Below are 16,754 nucleotides of genomic sequence, written 5' to 3'. Positions count from 1 at the left end.
TTGGCGCACTGCCTGGCACACAGTAAATGGTCAGTATTTGTGAACTGACTGTCCTCCATCCGATCTGAAGGTGAAAGCAGGGCTTGACCGTACTGTGGCTCACTGCTGCCATCTCGTGGCCAGTTCTAAGAAACAGCGCACAGATGGAGCCGTTTCCCCCGCCCCACTCCCACCCCCAGTCTGCCAGCAGGGCCACCCCCAGGCTACAGTCCACCCTTCTGATCAGGAACGACTCACGCACAGATTTCCACGACCCACTTTAAAAATATATGTGTATCTCGGGGGCCTGGGTGGCTCAGTCGGTTAGGCGTCTGCTTTCTGCTCAGGTCGTGGTCCTGGGGTCCTGGGATCGAGTCCCCGTGTCCAGCTCCCTGCTCAGTGGGGAGTCTGCTGCTCCTTCTGCACGCCCCCCCCCCCCCCGATCGTGCTCGCTCTCTCGCAAAAATAAATAAATAAAATCTTAAAAAAATAAAAATAAAAATATATGTGTATCTCATGCTAGCACAGTATGTGGTCCCAAAAGAAAAGTCTAATAAGGAAATCGGCCAACTGGTAGGCATTGATTTTGTGGACAAGTATATGTCAGAGCACATTAAAATACAGGAAAAGCACACTTCCAGTTCCTGATTTTAAAGAGCCTACAGTTTAATCTGGAGTCATCACACTCCACAGCACCGACATCCCAGCACACTTCACGTACTTAGAGCAGCGGAAGTTTGAAAATTCCAGGTGACATTTGACCCAGTAGACAAAGCAAAGATTTTCTGGAGCAAAAAATCTGAGAAAACGAATGGCATACTTTTATTTTTTTTTTTTCACTATGATGATTCAGATAAACAGAAAACCCTCTTGCTACAAAATACTTAGAAATTCTAGATAAAATATTAAAAAGCCCTGCTTAATGCAGTGGGGAGCAAACAAGAAAATGAAGACATTTTACAGGAGCCAAGAATAGGAATTGAAACATAAGGATAAGACACTGTAGAAAATCAATGAGCAGACTTGTAACATGATGAAGTAGTTTTTCTGAAAGCTAAAAAATAAAGTCAATGAAATTAAAAACTCGACGGTTACATTTTAGATGGCAGACTAAACATGGCTGAAGAAATAATAAGGAAACTGGAAATAGATCTGAGAAACTTTGCAAAAATGTAGCCTTGAGAAGCTAAAAACGTGAAAAATAAAAAGAGTAACGAGACTCAGAGGCAAGAATAAAGGGTCCTACATCTATGTAACCACATAGCTAGAGGGAGAGAACAGAGAAAGGTGAGTAGACAAGAGGAGAAAAGGAAACAGCTATGATTTTCTAGACTAGAGGAAACAGAGATCTTGCTACTAGAAAGCACAAGTAGGATAATTAAAAATAAATCCATACCTGAACACTTCATGACAAATTGCAGAACATCAAAAACAAAGAGAAGTCTTTAAAAAAAAAAAAAAAAAGACAGGAGGAAGTAGAAAATACGTTCAAAATGTTGAGAAAAAATACACAGCTAAATTTTCACTCAAAAGTGAAGGTAAGGGCCGCCTGGCTGGCTCGGCCAGTAGAACATACAATTCTTGATATTGGGGTTGTAAGTTTGAGCCCCGCACTGGGTGTAGAGATTATCTAAAAATAAAATCTTTAAAAAAAGAATTTTTTTTTAAGTGAAGGTGAAATAAAGACATTTTCCAACAAAGCATAGACCACTAACACCCTCTGTGAGGGGATCACTTACAGGATGTACTTTAGGAAGAAAATCTAATCCAGAACAAAGAATAATGCAAAATGACATTGCAAGTAAAGGCATTTTAGCAAAATTCTGGGTAAATATAAACAAGCACTGACAGCAATAACAATTTTTGAAAAACAGTAATGATAACTAACTTACGGGATACAAAAGAACAAGGTGGAACTAAAACACTTAGCAACACGAACGTGTAGGACGGACAGTGTGATCAGAGTTAAGGTTTTCTAAAGCTCCTACGTTGTTTGGGAGGAGGTTAGGGATTCTGTCAAGTATGCTAATGCTTGCACATTAATTTTAAAAGATAATCACAAAAGAAAAATATAATGTGCAATTTCCAAGCCTGTAGAGATGATACAAGTGAATATAGAAATCTCAAGAACTTCTGGTTAAACACAATAGATTTAACCACTGTTCTCTCTCTGCTTCTTCCTGAAAACACTCTAAAGATAATACTGACACAAATAAGTGAGTTCCGCAAGATGAAAGACCAGTATGCAAAAATCTTGTGTATTTCTATATGCTAGCAACAACATTAGAATTTGGAATTTAAAAAAAATACTATTTACGGGGCGCCTGGGTGGCTCAGTTGGTTAGGCGACTGCCTTCGGCTCAGGTCATGATCCTGGAGTCCCGGGATCAAGTCCCGCATCGGGCTCCCTGTTCAGCAGGGAGTCTGCTTCTCCCTCTGACCCTCCCCCCTCTCATGTGCTCTCTCTCTCTCTCATTCTCTCTCAAATAAATAAATAAAAATCTTTAAAAAAAAAAATACTATTTACAATAGCATCAAAAAATACAAAATACGTAAAAACATATTTGATAAAAGATGTAAATACCTGTAAACTGAAAACTACAAAACATTGCTGAGACAAATCAAAGAAGATGAAAAAAAATGGAGAGACAGACTTTGTTCAGGGGTCAAAAGACACAACATTGTTAAGATAGCAATTGTCCCCAAATTAACCTATGGATTCAACACCATCCCAATTAGAGCCTCAGCAGGATATTTTGTAGAAACTGACAAACTGATTCTAAAATGTATACAGAAATGCAAAGGACCTATAATAGCCAAAACTATTTTGAAAAAGAAGAACAAAGTTAGAGGGCAAACACTACCTGCTTTCAAGACTTATTATGAAGCTGCAGTAATCAAGACAGTGTGGACACCAAAATAGACAAAAAGATCAGTGGAATACTGTCCAGAAACAGACCCACAAATATAAACAGCTGATTTTTTAGAAAGGTGCAAAAGCAATTCAAAGATGAGAGTCTTCACAACGATGGTGCTGGAATAAATGGATACTGCACACAAAATAATGAACTTCCATCCACAGCTCACACCATCAACCAAAATTAACAGAAAATGGATCACAGACCTCTTTGACCAGAGGTAGAGAAATGAACTGTCTTCGTGCCTGTGGCCGGGTCACAGATGCTGCCCCAAAGCCACGGTCTCTGAGTGGCTGCTACAGGCTTGGACTCCACGAACTCACTTCACCGTTTTCATCCGTTCTACTCTCCTTTCTGGATGAAAGACATCTTATTTTCCTCGCCAGCACTTAGCCTGAGTCAAAGCTGATCATTTCTAAATACCGCTTTGGCCTCGTTACACTTTACACTGAAGATAAATAACACACTTTATGTTTACATTATAGTTTTTACTGTTTCTAATTCAGGTTCTATATATACTCTCCCATCATGTACTAAACCATTAAGTGGAGCAGGGCAGAGATGACACTCTCATTTCCCAGACGGAGAGCCTGGCAGGACGAGTGATACACCTGCCAACATCACAGGCAAGTTCAGACCACAGCGAGGCTGCCTGACTCCGTGCCCATCCTGCACTGCCCGCCCCGGGCCAGGGCTGGGGCCTGGCCTGCTTATGACATGTACTGAAAGGGGACACTTTTGTCCACTTTAGTCACCAGCTGACTCAGAAGATTTGGATCTCACCCAGGGGTTCTTAGTCTGAGGATTAAGGACAGAATGACAGAAGGGCAAAATTCAGGCGGTGTATGAATTTAAAACTTACCTCTTTATTTTCACCAGCCTCTGAAATGTTTGCATTTCCTTACGTTATGAATGTAGGCAACAAACCACAGGAATATTAGCTGTACTTATACTTGTTTATCAGCAGTAGAAATCAGTCATTTTCATAACATTATATAGTTGTTACAGAATTTCAAAATATCATTTAGGTTCATTAATTCTACATAATCATGGTAGTTCTTAGACCTGACACAGAATCTTGTTATTTGATGGGTTAATAAAGAAGCACATGTATTACCATTATCATAGCATTTGTTTCTATATTTCAGTAACTGCGTTTCAGTATAATTCATTTCCTGGGGCGCCTGGGTGGCTCGGTCGGGTGAGCGTCCAACTCTTGATTTTGGCTTGGGTCATAATCTCGGGGTCTTGGGACGGGGCCCCATGTCAGGCTCCATGCTCAGCACAGGGTCTGCGTGAGATTCTCTCTCTCCCTCTGCCTCTCCCCTTGTTCATGCACGAGCTCTCTCTCTCAAATAAATAAATAAAATAAAAAATCTTTAAAATATATATATATAGGGGCACCTGGGTGGCTCAGTCGGTTAAGCATCTGCCTTCGGCTCAGGTCATGATCCCAGGGTCCTGGAATGGAGCCCGCATCAGGCTCCTTGCTCAGTGGGTAGTCTGCTTCTCCCTCTCCCTCTGCCTGCCCCCTTGCTTGTGCTCTCTCTCTCTCAAATAAATACAATCTTAAAAATTAAATAAAGAAAAAAATTTTATATACATATGTTTTGGGGTGTTATTTCATGTATCCTGAGAGGGGGTCCTTAGAAGGCACACTGCTAGAGGGGCCTAGGGACAAAAAGAAATTAAAAACCCTAATTGAGAAAAGAGAGGTGCTTTCATCAGCCCGGGTACATCCTGAGGGAGGGGGACACCGTCCTGAAGGGCGTGCCAGGCACAACACAGGCTGTCCCACTGAAGATGCCCGGTGCCCCCTCAGCTTGTCCACCCAACAGACTCTTCAGCTACAGAACCAGAGGACACGATATCCGACCCCTTCATTTTGATGCCAGGACTGTCCAAGATACTCACTATTTTGAGGTCTTAAAGAGCACACCATTAAGTTTTCGGATCCATTTTAAATTACTAGGTAATACCTACACAGATACCTTTCCTTACTCCATCCCTCCCACATCACAGGGGCATCAGAGTTGAGGAGACGCCCAGAAAGGGGCGAGTCTCAGCCTGGGAGGCTCAGAGCCCTGGGGCATGTCTCCACAGCAAAAGAGCCTATTTTAGTTTTGTTAAATCCTCCTCTGTCAATAGATGAGCCTACCCTCTGGGCAGGGCTTTAGCAACAGCTGCGAGAATTCTAGTTTAGGGATTTTCCCCATGCCAGCCGGCTTCTCCCAGATTCCCTGAGCTCCAGAGAAGAAATGGCCTTCCCAGAACTCAGTCTCATCCATGCAGCCCAATTCCCAAGAGCACAAAAACAGCCACCACTCACTGGGCACTTACACCACGCAAGGTCCTGCCTCTCTGCCTACACACTCTCATTCCCTACTCTGGGCCAAGCAGGGGGCTTTGCCCCTCGGTTACAGCCTGCCCAACACCCCACCCAGCTATTAGACAAAAGAGCACACACCTTAAGCTAGGTCAGCTGACTCCAGAGTTATTTACCCCCACTGGCTGTCTCTCCTTGTAGCAGAAGCTGGACGACACCGAAGTCATTAAACACAGGTGGAACCCCTTTCACAAAATTCAGTTGACACCAACTCTCTAAACCTAATCTTTTTAAGTAGAAGGCGTTCAATTTTCTCTCCTCATTCTACGGCCTTCTGTCGACCAAGTGAGTAGGACTTGGTCCTTCTTCCTGCAAAAAGAATCAGTCCAAGAGCGGAGATCCATCCCAACTTTTGCCAACAATGCCTGCCCCTGAGAAGCCCAGGAGAAGGGAATTCTTTTTTTTTCTAAAGCCCTAATCAAGTCCACTGCAGACCTAGTGCCCAGGTGTTAGGATCTTGACCCAGTCACTTTGCCTCTGGGCCCTGGTTTCCTCATCTGTAAAATGAAGGCCTTGGATTCCTGGATCCCAAGAAAACTCAGAATTCCCAAGGGAGAGGCTGCGTGATTCTCGAGACGCCCTCTTGCCAATTTTAACCACACTTCTGTTTTCTCTATTGAGACTTCCGATAAAATGTCGCGAAGGGCACTCTGACTAAAACCTGCTTGAAGATGACTCCTTGCCCACCCCTGAGGACATCCTGAGGAACTCTCCTCGGGAAGCCATAGTTTAGCATCTCCTGGGGTAGAGGTCGGGGTGGGGGTCTTGCAACATGAGAGGGCAGTGCTGACCTTGAATGGGCTTAAGAGCAAAATCAAACCTTTCCGGTCCGCACAGGCAGAGAGGGGCCTTACAGCACAGATATTTCTGGGAGAAATGGGCCCCCCAGTGCAATGAACACCACGGATCCAAACGGTCTGTATGATGAGATACACAAGGCCCCTCCTTTCCAGCCCTGCCTGTGCATCTGATTCACCTGCACAGTTTGTTATAAAAGATCTTCTCCCCAGACCTACAGAATCAGAATTCCCAGGAATGGATCACAGTGATCTTTTCAACAACCCCCCACTGACTGTGATGACCAGCTCGCAGAACCACTTCCCATAGGTTACAGCAATAGAGATACCAAGAGGGTCATTTCCGATCGGCCCTAATGAAGGCTCTCATAAAGACCCTCCAAGGAAGAACAAAACAGAAATCACATCGGCAGTCAGAAGTGTGGGGAGACTGACAACTCAAAACCACAGAAGCCAAGCAAAGGACATTAGCCCAGCCACGCCAGGCCACCCTCCTGTTGCGATCCAAATCCCACCACTAGATGGCAGACACGCACCAGACAGCCTTACCTGCCAGGGTGCTTCCTTCCCAGCAGCTCGGGGTTAAATCCGCCCCCTCCGCGGCGAAACCCGAGCAGGACCGCATTCCTTACATACCTTGCAGGAGGGCTGAAGCGCAGTGGAGGTGGACAGAAGACTGGAAAAGTCCGAAGGGAGTATTGCCATGAAAGTCGGGAATTTCACGAACTGAAAAGAAAGTACACGGCACTGATAAAGAGGCATCTTGAAACATCCACAGGTGTTACTACCTTACGTGAGAGAATCCTGGACCTTTCAGCATAAAACCCACGGAAACACGTGAGATTTGAAGGCAGAGGCCACGCTGGTTTTCCCTGGCCGCGGGCGGTCTGCATTCAACAAAGACTGCACTGAACCCCAGGCCATTGTCATTCTGCAACACATCAGAGGACGCGCTCATCTACCCCAAACACCCTCAGTATCAGAGGCGAATGAATGCTGAGCAGGAACTGGACTGTAGGACAGTGAGTTTGTGTCGGGCAGTTTCATGTTCTCCGGCCCCTCACCTCCACTCATTTCACTGCGAATGGATCGACGTCTGGGTTTAGTCCTAACTCAAGCGGACTCATTTGGCTATGTTTTTTTAGGTTCGCAGTGCATTGAAAAAATATCTTGAGTATAAATTGAGGCATAGCCCAAGATTTAGCAAGTGAATTAACTTCATTCTAAGCAAGTGATCTGTTGAAACTCATCTTCCAAAACAGAAATCTTAAAAAACAAAACAGCAACAACAACAAAATGGGGGCGCCTGGGTGGCTCAGTCAGTTAAGCATCCGACTCTTGATTTCAGCAAAGGTCATGATCTCAGGGTTGTGAGATCGAGCCCCACGTAGGGCTCCACACTCAGTGGGGACTCTGCTTGAGATTCTCTCTCCCTCCCCCTCTGCGCTTTCCCACCACGCCTGCGCACTATTTAAAAAAAAAAAAAGGCAAAAAATTCTAAACATCTTCCACCACCAGATGATGATAGAAATGTGAACTTTCCCACCTGCCAGGTCCCCTTCTCCACCCCTCCCCCTTCCGTAGAACCTTCGAACAGGCTTGTTTTCATCTGAACCGAGGGAGGGTTAGACTAAATCAGCACTAGTCAAGCGGGCGTCTCCAAGCTGTGGAGCGGAAGGTTGGATGTTGTGACAAAGGGTGGGGAGACAAAGCAAAGCAAATTTTGCTAAGGGCCTCACTGGCCTGCCCCACTGTCCCTCCACTTACACGGGAGCAGAACTGAAATCTGAGGACCGAGCTGAGTCCCACGCAAAGCACCCAGCCCCAGAGGTGGTCCGCCAAGAACGGAGGAGGTGGAGAGCAAGGCAGAGGGGAAACACAGCTGAACCGGCTTGCACAAGCACTACCTGTGGGCCACCAGGCAAGGCACTTGCTCCGTGACTGATCATGTCTTCACCGGCCTGGAGAGGACAGTCCTGCCTGACGATAATACCAGCTCTTGTGGAGGCACCTAGGTGTTATTTAAAAACATAGCAGCCTTCTGAGGGTGGATCCCCTTAAATCAAAGTTCCCTTGGATCTGCTACATTCCTTGATGGGCTTCCATGTATCCGTGAAACAAGTGCCTGGAGACAGCAGAGTGGCTCTGCACTGTTAACCTTAAAAATAAAACCGCCAGTTATTTTACCAGCAAAAGATGGATTTATTCGGGAACAGCAAAGACTTTCAAGCTGGGATAAGCCAACTATGGGAACAAAGGAGAGGTGTCGGCTTTTATAGAGGAAAGGGAAGTCGGGAACGCTGTTACAAACAAGTCCATTGGAGGAAACTTGGGGGGGTGGGAAGTATCATGGCCGCTCATTGGCTGAGCTATGCGGGTCTCTCATTGGCTGAGCTGTGCGGGTCTCCCATTGGCTGGGCTGTTGCTGGCGGGAGAGGAGGTAAGCCTTTTTTCCTCCGTTCGGGATAATCAAGTAGTATCCCTGTGCGAGGTCCTCTCTTCCTGCTGGATTTGCAGTTGACAAGGAGTGGTTCGTGGGTAGGGTGCCAGAACACCCGGCCGGACCTCCTGACTCCATTTTAGCGAGGTTTCCCTTCATTAATTTTCACTGCACGGTAATGAGGGTGATTGGAAGGCAGTGGTTTAAGGATGGAAGCCAAGAAGGCGCAGGGTTGGTGGGGGACTGGCGGCTAAGAAGAGCACAAAAGCCAATTATTTTACAATCTTTGGTGGGTGACCTAGGTCTTTTAAAAACAGGGAGATGTGTGGGGTGCCTGGATGGCTCAGTCAGTAGAGCGTCTGACTCGGTTTTGGCTCAAGTCATGATCTTGGGTCCTGGGATCAAGCCCAGAGTCAGGCTCTGTGCTCAGTGGGGAGTCTGCTGGAGATTCTCTCTCCCTATGCCCCTCCTCTGGCTCACAGACGCGCTCGCTCTCTCAAATAAAATCTTAAAAAAAAAACAAAAGGGGGCGCCTGGGTGGCTCAGTTGGTTAAGCAACTGCCTTCGGCCCAGGTCATGATCCTGGAGTCCCAGGATCGAGTCCCGCATCGGGCTCCCTGCTCGGCAGGGAGTCTGCTTCTCCCTCTGACCCTCCTGCCTCTCATGCTCTCTGTCTCTCATTCTCTCTCTCACAAATAAATAAATAAAATCTTAAAAAAAAAAAAAAGAAACAGGGAGATGTAGGAATATCTACATTGATTGGTATGTACCAATAGATATATTCAGAGTAATCACACACACGAGTTCTCTTGAAGTTGTTCACCTTGTTATAAACTTCCTCCACCCACCCCCATAAAGTTTTCTTCCTTTAGACGGTTGCTTGGGGTTTCAATGTGGGAAATGATGGGGTGGTGAATGGCCCAGGGCTAGCAGTGAGGATGTTGGAGCCAGAACATCCCAGGGATCAGAAGCCTTCCAGAAACCTTGGCCCTGGCTTTGGGGGACAGAGGAGAAATGCGCAAGTGCACGTCTCACCAGCATTCCAGGACAGCTGAGGTCTGGGGGGTCCAGCCCCACACCGCGAGGCTTAGCGACAGCAGGCTGTGTGCACTCAGCCTCCTAGTAACATCCACTGAGTCGCTGAGCCCTCACGCCTGCTGGCCTCAGTCACACTCCTCCTGCCCAAACACCACAAAGGAGACAAATTGGCTCTTTTTTTGTCCAGTCTTTATTTACAGCAAAGTACATAGTATGTGGTCATTTTTGTAACTACTAACAATAAAGGCAGGGTGGTAGAAAGGAGGAAGAGCAAGCATCTGAAACAAAGAAAAAAGCCTACGTCTTTATTTAGCTACTCACCCTGTTCCTGAGGCAGTCACCACCTCTAAGAGCAGCAAGGAAGCTGATCTGAACACCAGCCACCTGGCCTGAGGAGGGCAGCACAGGGCCCAGAGACAAAAGATCAAAGGGGACTCTGAGCTCCAGACTGACCCCAGTGCTTTTCCCAACCTGTCTCTGCCTCGTTGTACCTGACACCAAGCCTGTCCCCCCACCCCACCCTGAGACAGGGTAAAAGGCAGTTAGGGAAGCCCAGTGGGTCCTCCCCAGAAGCAGAGCCCTGCAATCCAGGACCTGCCCTAGCCTAACTAACCAACCACGGGTCCTTGGTGCTGGAATCATTGACAGGCAGGTGCGAGACTCCAGAGCAGAAGAAAATACCGCCCTGCCAGAGACTACTACTTCCCTCCGCTGGCCTTAGGTGCTAGCTCAGGTCAAGGCTGCTAGATCAAGGGCGCTGAACAAGGACAGTGAAAGGGGTGATACACAAACCGACGGCTCCAGGCCCTCCTGCTTCCCAACCGCTTTGAGGAGCACGCGAGCCTTCAGCCTGACCTAGTGGTCTCATGAGAGACTGGCAGTCTGCCCTGGGCACGGAGACAAGTGTCCAGTGCCGATCCAAGGACAGGCAGGACGGCGGCATCCACATGACCACTGGGCAGCCAAGAACAGAGCAGGTTCTTGGAGGAATGATGGGCTCTGAAGGATGAACTGGAGTCCTTCCCCTACCACCCTCCCCTGGTCTGTTCTTCAGGGATCCCCTTGTCTAACCACTGCCTCTTCGAGGCCCTACCCTATCTACTCCGAAGTTCTAAACACTTGTGAGCTCCTCCTACAGAATCCAATCTCTCTGCCCCTACTGGCCTCAGGTGCCCAAGAAAAAAACCTGGGTCAGCACAAGTTCCATTAGCATGAAGGAGTGTGAGGTCTTCCCATGACACAAAGCTTGGATGCTTGTTCCTTAAACACTTGGTGTATGGGTAATACCTGGTGGGGGGGCGGGGGGAAGCAAGCACCATTGGGCAGCTCTGAAGACCCAGGACTCCCGTGCACACATGATCAACATTACCCCACCCTGCTTGTTGGTACCTACCCCCCTGGACCACAGAGAGGACCCAGAGGACTCGGGTCATGGTTTCTGGCCTAGTTATCCTACTGCTGACTCTCCAGTAGAATCAGAGATCTAATGACTCTCAAAATACCAAGTCCAGATTTGTCGTATAGAAAGCTCAAGTTCAGATAGTTGGCTAAATGCTGAGGGGGCCACGCAGGGGCGGAACTTCTCATCCCTTCCTTGCCCCACACAGTGTGTCACAGAACCAAGGGAGTTGTCAGTGTTGCCCAGTGAGCTCGGTCCAGTGCCCCAAGCCAAGCCACCAAGAATTGGTGACGGTGTTTACCAGGAGGCAAGGCAGCCTAGAGCCGTTTCCCAGCTAGGACTGGGCTACTCAGACACTGGAGGCTTGGTCCCAACACCACAGGTAGATGAGGAAGTAGCTAAGGACGTCAAGGCTCAGAGACGAGAAGACTCCATTTTCCAAGGCAGTGGGACAGACAGCCAAGGCACTAAATGGTTTGGCACCTGGGAGCTTCAAGTAGTGTTGAATGTGCTACCCACCGAAAGGCCAAGGCTCCCTGAGACAGGGGTGGGCTGCCCCTGAGCACAGAGAGGCCCCATCAAGGCCAGAGGCCTTGAGTCCCCAGGATCCTAACCCAGGCCTGCCACCCACCCTTCATCTCAGAACCGTGCAAGGCGTGACAGAAAGACAATATTGATTCTGAAGCACTCCAGAACGTATTCATCCCGGTGAGTACCGGCCTCAGACATAGGCACCTCAGGAGCCTTCCCTTGCCCCAACCCCAGCGAGCCCCCCCCCAGGGCCTGCAGCTGTCTCTGCAATGTCTCAGGGGTGGCAAAGCTCTGCCGGGGAGGAGGTCTGACTTCTTGAAATGGCCAGAGTGAGAGTCACATTGAGTCCAGAAAGGGGGAATCAAAACTGGATGGCGGTGAGTCTGAGGGACAATTCGGTGTGACTAGAGAGACACGGTGCGTGTCAGATGTACCCGAATGGCTCCAGCAGGCTAGGAAAGCCAGGGTGGGGGGCGGGGGACAGAAGTTCCCCCAAAACGTTTCAGGCGGTGGAAAGGCTGCGGGCATGGCCTGCCAAGCACTGAGACCATCAAGAGAGAAATGGAAGGCTCTGGCTCGTCTGCAGTTAACAGTGGAGGCTTTAGGACCCAAGCATCATCCCTCCTGGGTCTCACTTGATCCCCCCACTTCCTCCACCCCTCCACCAAGAATCTTCAGGGATCTGTACTCCTCTCAAAGAGGGAGCCCTCAGGAGAGGTGGGAGTCTCTCCCCGGTAACCATGGCCATCCGCTTGGCTGGCATGCTGCTAGAGAGCATTCCTGCTGAAAGGTGTATGCTGTCCTCGCCCCGTCGCCAGGCCCTGCGTCTCAGTGAGCAGAAACGACCACTCACTCCCCATGCCACCCTGCAAAGGGCTGTCAGCTGTCCTTCTGCCAGCAGAAGTCCTCAACCAAAGCCCAGACTCCAGAGGCCACCGTGCATGCTACCCTCTGGGAAAAGGCCCAAGGAGTCTGATCGCAGACTTCCCTGGGAGGCACAGGGAGCCAGCGTTTCCTCAGACCCCACACCAGGTACCGTTCTACTCTCTCCTTCCCCATCTTACCAGAAGAGAGCCTGTCAAATCCCTGTCAGGGAAGGAGAGAGGGGCAGCTTTGGCTTTTGGAGAGACTGAGACTGAGAAACAGGTGGGTCAGGAAGGAGTGGCTGAGCTACCCGGGCAGCCAGAGGTGGGGCATTGGGCAAGAAGAAAACACAGAAGACTTGTTCTCCTCAGTGGGCGTCTTCCCTGAGTTTGATTTTTGAGCTGAGGTCTTGCCTAATTTCAACTCAAAAAAAAAAGAAAGAAAGAAAAGAGTATCTCTTGTCGACACATCATTAAGCTCCAGCTCCAAGTATGTGGCATCTGGCAGGGCAGGGGCAATCTAAGGCTCCCAACTCCATCGTCCTCGAGCCACACGGGCCCGAGAATCATGAGCCGGGAGCCTCCCTTCTCCTGCCCCCCAACCCCCCACCGCCCCGGAAACAGCGGCCGTGGCCCCTCGGTGAGACTCCAGCTCTCGAGTCCCGAACACTCAAGTGACAGCAAACAGCTTTACAGTATTTGTACATTTACACAAAAATAGATCCTTTTATATATATATATGTGTATTTATAACTGGTTACACGTTGGATTCATAATTAGGCATCACCAGTAGTAGTTGGCACAGTTTGTCATTTAAGCTCAGGGTCAAATTCGGTTTCATTTCGCCACTCCAAAGCACAAAAAACAAAACAAAAAAAGGAAAAACAAAGGCATGTCATCTCCATGGTGTGTTCTTAAATACAGCAGTGTCCTAGGAAAGCACATGTACGGATGAACAGTGCCTCCTGATCCCTCCTCCTGTCTCCTGAAGATAGGGGCCAGGCCTGAAGGAGACAGGGGTCAATGGGGCCGGCTGCTGGACTCAGACGACTGCCTCTTGCGTGAAGGGATGTAGCCGTTGAGATAGCCATTGGTCTGCCGTTTGGAGAGCCCTCCGTTCAGGATGTCCTGAATGTGCTGCACAATGAGGTTGATGGCCACTGTGAGGCAAAGAGTGGCCGCGTCAGGGACAGTGCGGGGAGGAGACAAGCCTTCTACCAGGGAACCCACCCGCGCCCCGTCCCAAGTAGCCTGATCCCCACAGAAGGCTCTTCCCTCTAAAGGAAATGTAATATGGGACTCTCTGTTCCTAGCATTAGAAATAAATGATACATCTCAACCAAGTGATTGATGTTAACATCACCAGACACGGAATAAACATCAAGTGCGCCCTGAGATGCTGTGAAGAACATGCAACACATCTCTCCTATGGTATCCTCCCCAGCTTGTATAAACTGAATCCAATCATGAGGAAACAAAGATGAATCCAAATTGAGGGCCATTTTACAAAACAACGGGCCTGTACTCAAATCTGTCAAAGGAGACTATCCATCTTCACCTCCCTGAATGGCATGGCTGTTCCATGGCTATGAATGAAAATGCCCTTCTCTTTAAGAAATACACAGTGAGGGGTGCCTGGGGGGCTCAGTTGGTTGGGCATCCGACTCTTGGTTTCGGCTCAGGTCATGATCCCGGGCTCATGAGGTCGAGCCCCTCGTCAGCCTCCACACTCAGTGGGGAGTCTTTCTGAAATTTTCTCTCTTCTTCTCCCTCTGCCCTTCCCCCTTTCTCTCTCTCTCTAAAATAAATTAACTAAATCTTAAAAAAAAAAAAAAAGAAAGAAATACACAGTGAAATATTCATCGCTATGATGGGCTCTCAAATGGCTCAGCAAAAAAAAAAAATTTAACTGTTTAAATGCAGGAAAGTTAAAATTAATTTAAAAAGAGAATGAGGGGCTCCTGGGTGGCTCAGTTGTTAAGCGTCTGCCTTTGGATCAGGTCACAGTCCCAGGGTCCTGGGATCGAGCCCCGCATCAGGCTCCCTGCTCAGCGGGAAGCCTGCTTCTCCTCCCTCTCCCACTCCCCCTGCTTGTGTTCCCTCTCACTGTGTCTCTGTCAAATTAAATCAATAAAATCTTTTTAAAAAAAATAAATAAGAGAATGAGAAGATAGAGACTTCTCACAGATCATGCCCCAGCCTGCCTCAGTCCAGAGGTACCCCTACTTCTCAGACACGCCAAAACCAATAAATAAATAAATGCAAACAACTCCCTTTTGGAAAGGCTACCTTGATGGCAGGCCATTCTAAATTAAGAAGAAAATGTGCTTTTGCTAAAAGGTGGCCTTGGATGCAAGGCCCCAAAGTGTCATCGCTGGGAGGGACAGCAGAGGAGAGTCTCCAGCCCTCTGCTTTCTGCTAGAGAAGCACCAATTCCTGTTTTGTCACCAGGCCCATACACACGTATGCACAGGGGCCTGTTCCCAAGGCCAAACGTGTAGGCAAAAATTCCTTTCTGGATCCCAAAAGAAGAGCAGTGGTTCAGCCACATCCATGGAGCCTTGCTTGGTAACCACATCCTGTCCCAAAGTAGGACTGACACAGGGTAGAAGTTATGCCCCAGGGGATAACCCTCCACCCCCCGACCTGACCAGGACTCACCTAGATTATCTGCACCTCTAGGAATGATCACATCAGCATATTTCTTTGTCTGTGGAGAAAGATATTCACAATGCATTAAAGAGGAGTTCCAGAGAAACTGGCCCAAGCCCCTCTTGAGGGGCCATGAGGGAAGGGTCAGCCTCTCTACCACTGACCCCAGAGGGTGGCAGCTTGAGGCTACGAACATAGTATTTTCTATCCCCTTTATCTCAATTACAATATATCAGCTCTCTTGATTTCTCATTATTAATGGTTTAACACTGTTTAAGCTTATGACCTGTACAGAAAACGTGGTCTTTGAAACCAAACTTGTAACTGCCTCCTCCCTATCAAGAAAGATATGAATTAGAAAAACCCAAATCAAAAAGGGAAGTGGTTCACCTGGACTTCTACACACAGTCTGAAAGGTGACACCATTGATCCTAACGCAAGGGTAAACCCAAGAAAAATAATTCCCCCCCATGACCATTTTCATTGGCTCTGTTATCACACCTAAACAAAACAAAGTAAAGCCACAACTAGATACATTCCCTTTTTTGTTTTCTTATTTTACTGGGATTTTGTGGACCACTTTACAAATAACTGTGTTCTGGTGTATGACCCAAGTTTAGGATAAGACCACAAAAATGCCTTCAGCGCGTGGGCATCTTCTGTACTAGAACCGTTCAAATGGAAAACCTGTGTCAGGCCCAAACCCAACCTGAACTAGGCAGACAATTTATCAGATCCAAGCACCTGGCTTTCCCTGAGCAAAGAGTGGCTGGACAGTGGGAACAAGCAGAAACCACCCAGAAAACGTGCAGAATTTTAAGCTCCATTACAACTAAGTGAAACAGCAGAAAATTGGCAGTTAACTCTAATTTATGTCCAATAAGTTTACCTTGCTCTATTATTAAGGTAAAAAGAGCAGGAGAAGTCCTCAGAGAGATAGATGGACAGACAGAATTTCCTGGCTTCTCCACTCCCTCTGCCCTCTGCCCAGAAACCTAATCCTGTGACCCAATCCTCTCCAGGGGAATGACTAGGGCATCAGCGTTACTCAGACTGACTCAGAAAGTCCACCTGTCCCCAATCTGAAACAAAAGTATAGTCTGGTTTGATGCAGAACCTTCTAATAGACTTGAAGGAACAGATAGTTTGAGATCATACTTTTCCAGGAGAAAGACAAGTTCATTACTACGAGAAACAGAGAAATTCCCACACTCAGCCTCGCTCTACTCTCGATGCCCTCAGATTCCAGTCTCCCAAAAGAGATTACCCAAGATCAGGCTAAGCCCCAATGTCTCCCCACTCTCACAGCTTAATTATAAATCATTAGGGAGTTAGACCATGGTGAGGCCAACCTGGTGCAGACACACGACACAGGGGCAGGCGTCTCAAACAACATCGTCTCCTACGTCTTCCTCTACCACCCCCCCCACCCCCACCCCCACCCTGCATCTCTTATCCCTGGTGGCCCTCCCTCAACACTCACCTGTCTGTCCCCATGAAACCGAGTGTGTTTCCTGTGCCAAGGGCTGATTCACTAAATGCTGAAAATTCCCCATATCCCCAACCTTCCTTCTCTGAAAGCCACCTCCCCAGAGAGTTCCCAGCTGCCATAGGAGGACTGATGAGCCTGAGCCAGGGCAGAAGTATGGAAGCTTATTCCAGCATGGCAGGATACTTCCCATAGGGGAACGTATCCAGGGGCCAAAGACAAGCTCAAAGGGGCGGGGAGGCTCAATGCAGTGGCAAAAGAG

At 48.0% G+C, this 16,754-nt stretch overlaps 1 protein-coding gene across 1 annotated transcript in view; it reads right to left on the bottom strand.

The window, feature by feature from the left end:
• Positions 1 to 9,730: 9,730 nt before the first annotated feature.
• Positions 9,731 to 16,754, bottom strand: part of UCK2 (uridine-cytidine kinase 2) — a 73,897-nt gene continuing 66,873 nt past the window's right edge. The window contains exons 6-7 of the mRNA XM_045876829.3: positions 15,013 to 15,061; positions 9,731 to 13,511 (exon numbers count right to left, since the gene is read on the bottom strand). Of these exons, the coding sequence (XP_045732785.1) occupies positions 13,372 to 13,511; positions 15,013 to 15,061 (189 nt within the window). The 3' untranslated portion in view covers positions 9,731 to 13,371. The remainder of the gene's footprint in view (positions 13,512 to 15,012; positions 15,062 to 16,754) is intronic.

This window comes from Mirounga angustirostris, unplaced genomic scaffold (genome assembly GCF_029215605.1).
Source record: "Mirounga angustirostris isolate CCGP_5_RB_7025 unplaced genomic scaffold, mMirAng1.0.hap1 SCAF_6, whole genome shotgun sequence".
NCBI classification, from domain to species: Eukaryota; Metazoa; Chordata; class Mammalia; order Carnivora; family Phocidae; genus Mirounga; species Mirounga angustirostris.
This window is presented reverse-complemented; position numbering and strand designations above follow the sequence as displayed.